Source organism: Nanorana parkeri, unplaced genomic scaffold, assembly GCF_000935625.1.
Source record: "Nanorana parkeri isolate BGI_ZX_2015 unplaced genomic scaffold, ASM93562v1 scaffold452, whole genome shotgun sequence".
Classification (NCBI taxonomy): domain Eukaryota; kingdom Metazoa; phylum Chordata; class Amphibia; order Anura; family Dicroglossidae; genus Nanorana; species Nanorana parkeri.
The window spans coordinates 1,021,532-1,024,942 of NW_017306720.1; the positions used below are offsets into that span (position 1 = coordinate 1,021,532).

Below are 3,411 nucleotides of genomic sequence, written 5' to 3' on the forward strand. Positions count from 1 at the left end.
AAAAAAAAAAAAAGGTGTCCTTCCATTGCAGGTTCCTCCACAGGACATCACCCGATATGGATGGAATCATCTCCTACACAACAATCGTCATCTCCCATGTACAGAAGACAACTGGGAACATGTATGACATATGTGCTATAGATATGTGACGGATATGCTGGTGTATGGAAACGTCCAACATCCAAACTAATGGCAAGGTTGCTACCGCAGAGGAGCTGGAAACACACACAAAGTCTGTATATATGAATGTATGCATGAAAACACACATATATGTATATACAAAAACACACATGTATACATGTATGAAAACAAACACAAGTATGTATATATGAATGTATGTAAGGAAACACACACACACGTGTAAGTTTGTAAACATATGTCTGCAAGTATGAAAACCACACACACACGTTTGTCTGTATATATGAAAACACATGCATGTATGTTGTCTTTATTTATGTAAACAGAGATCTGTATATGTAAAACACACATGTATAAGTATCTATGAAAACAAAAAAGGAATATATGTAAAGACATGTATGTATACACACAGACACATATAAGTATATATGTATACACACACAGACATGTATAAGTAGGTAGGTATATGTATATACACACGCACACGTATACGTAGTTATACATACATAGACATGTATAAGTATATATGTACACACAGACATGTATAAGTACATATACATACACACACACACACACAGACGTGTACAAGTATATATACATACACACACAGACGTGTATAAGTATATATACATACACACACACGTGTATAAGTATATATACATACACACACACGTGTATAAGTATATATGCACACACACACACAGACGTGTATACGTATATATGTATGCACACACACAGACGTGTATAAGTATATATGCACACACACACACACGTGTATAAGTATATATGCACACACACACAGACGTGTATACGTATATATGTATGCACACACACAGACGTGTATAAGTATATATGCACACACACACACACACACACACACGTATAAGTATATATGCACACACACACACACAGACGTGTATACGTATATATGTATGCACACACACAGACGTGTATAAGTATATATGTATGCACACACACACGTATAAGTATATATGTATACACACACACGTATAAGTATATATGTATACACACACACACACGTATATAATGTATACACACACACACGTATATAATGTATACACACACACACATATAAGTATATAATGTATTCACACACATACATGTCTGTGTGTGTGTGTGTATACATATATACTTATACGTGTGTGTGTAAGTATATATGTATTCACACGCAGACGTGTGTAAGTATATATGTATTCACACGCAGACGTGTATAAGTAGATAGGTAGGTCTGTACATACACACAGACACATATAAGTATACAGAAGCACGCAGACATGTATAAATATATATGTACACACACACAGACAGACAGACAGACAGACAGAGGTATAAGTATATATGTACATGCACACAGTCCAGGGACACTGGTCTCCTGACTGGGGACAGTTGTGTGTTTAGTCCAGGACACAAGACATCCCTCCATAGTCATCACATCGTCCAGTGATCACTGTGACCCCTATACACACACACACCGATTCCAGAGAGGAAAACAAGCAGCACTGCACGGTGAGCCAGGACACTTCTGAAAAGTGACAACTCTCCGTGTACAGATGTCCCGGCCGGTCCCTGGAAATGAGGGGACCCCGGCCAGCCATGTCCATGGCACTCACACTACTACACATCCAGCAGTCCCCAACTTCACCAGCACAGGACTGGGGGCAGGAGGACTAATACCGAAGCCCTGTACATGGATGGCAGATGATGCTACACACACAACGAGACCAGATACTCACATATCTTCACTCTCAGGCTCTGCAGGACCCGCATAGGGGCCGCAGGCGGATCCCCGGCCTCTCCTCTCCCTCCTGCCCGCTGCTCCCCTGCCATCTCTGGCGGCAGCGGCAGACGCTCAGCCCGTGCTCTTCCGCCAGCCGAACTACTTTAGGCACAGCGTATTTAGACGAGAGAGCGGTAACCTGCCGCGGAATGATACACAGGACAGGCGAGCCTCGCCGCGACACAACCATACGTCTCTGCAGGGGGCGGGGCCTCGGGTAAAAGAGACAACTGAGAGTGGCCGTCACTTGGCCGGTGTGGTGGCCCATAGAGGCTGTCCGGGCAATGTGCAATGTTGTAGGCTATACATCCCACTATCTATCTATCTATCTATCTATCTATCTATCTATCTATCTATCTATCTATCTATCTATCTATCTATGTGTGAACCAGGAAAGGGCTGGGTGGGCATTTGCCCACCAATGAGATATGGGCTGGTAGACATGAGGGGTGATACTTTACTACAATACACTGATTAGCATGGCACCCATAAAAAGTGACACATGTGGGGGGTACTATTAATGAAAACAGTGGTGTCAGAAGGGGGTGCAGCGCGCACCCGGGTGACACCATTGGAGGGGTGACACCAAAATGACTGACAGGACAGAAGTGGACCCGGCGGCATACCTCATCCCGCCAGGTGAACGTCCCCTCCTCTCTCTGCCGGCGTCCACAACCAAGATGGCCGCCGGCAGGCATCAGATGGCCTTGCATGCACGACGACATCACCGCGTGCACGTGTGGTGACGTCACACGCGTGCGCGATGACGTCGTGGTGGGGTGTCACTCTGCCTCGGGACGCTCCAGAATAAAAAGTGTCCTAGACAAACTGTCTTACCTGGAGCACAGCCAGTCGCAGTGGCATCACAAGGGGGGTGCAGCCCGCACTGGGTGACACCATCAAAGGGGGGTGACACCAAAATCTCTGAAAAGTCGGACACTCGGTGGCAGTTAAGTGAGCGTGACTTCCACCAGCAGTCATGACATCCCAGGGGTTGCTCTGGGTGCCACCCAGTCTGGGGACGCCTCTGGCCAGTGGGCTTTTCATTTTTTACTCCGCGCTAAGAAAGATAGAAGCTGATTGGTCGCTATGAGCAACAGCACCAGTTGAAATCAAACTTACCTCAGACACTTTTTATGACTTCCCATTGTGTACAATGCATAGCTCCCCATTCACACCATAAGGCCTCGTTCAGATGGGTGGCAGGATTTATTGCCCCTCTGAAATGTATTCCATGACGGATCGCTTATCAGATGGCGGTGGAGCAGCCTTGTGTTCAGCAGGCGATACTTTTTCTTGTTTTCATCCCAATGGGAGTATTGCATTGAAATAGCGCATCACAATTGCGTACCCGCTGGATTGCGGCGCGGTCCCATTCATTGCAATTGTCCCAACATGCTGTTTAAAATTGGCTGCAGCACGTATACAGGGCTCACCGGCCAACATTGTACCTCTTAGGTGGGCGGCTGGAGAGG

At 45.7% G+C, this 3,411-nt stretch overlaps 1 protein-coding gene across 1 annotated transcript in view; it reads right to left on the reverse strand.

Annotated features, from left to right (window-relative positions):
- RASA2 (RAS p21 protein activator 2) overlaps positions 1–2,079 on the reverse strand; it is a 118,748-nt gene extending 116,669 nt beyond the window's left edge. Inside the window, exon 1 of the mRNA XM_018560360.1 lies at positions 1,893–2,079. Coding sequence (XP_018415862.1) covers positions 1,893–1,986 — 94 coding nt within the window. The 5' untranslated portion in view covers positions 1,987–2,079. The remainder of the gene's footprint in view (positions 1–1,892) is intronic.
- Positions 2,080–3,411: the final 1,332 nt, after the last annotated feature.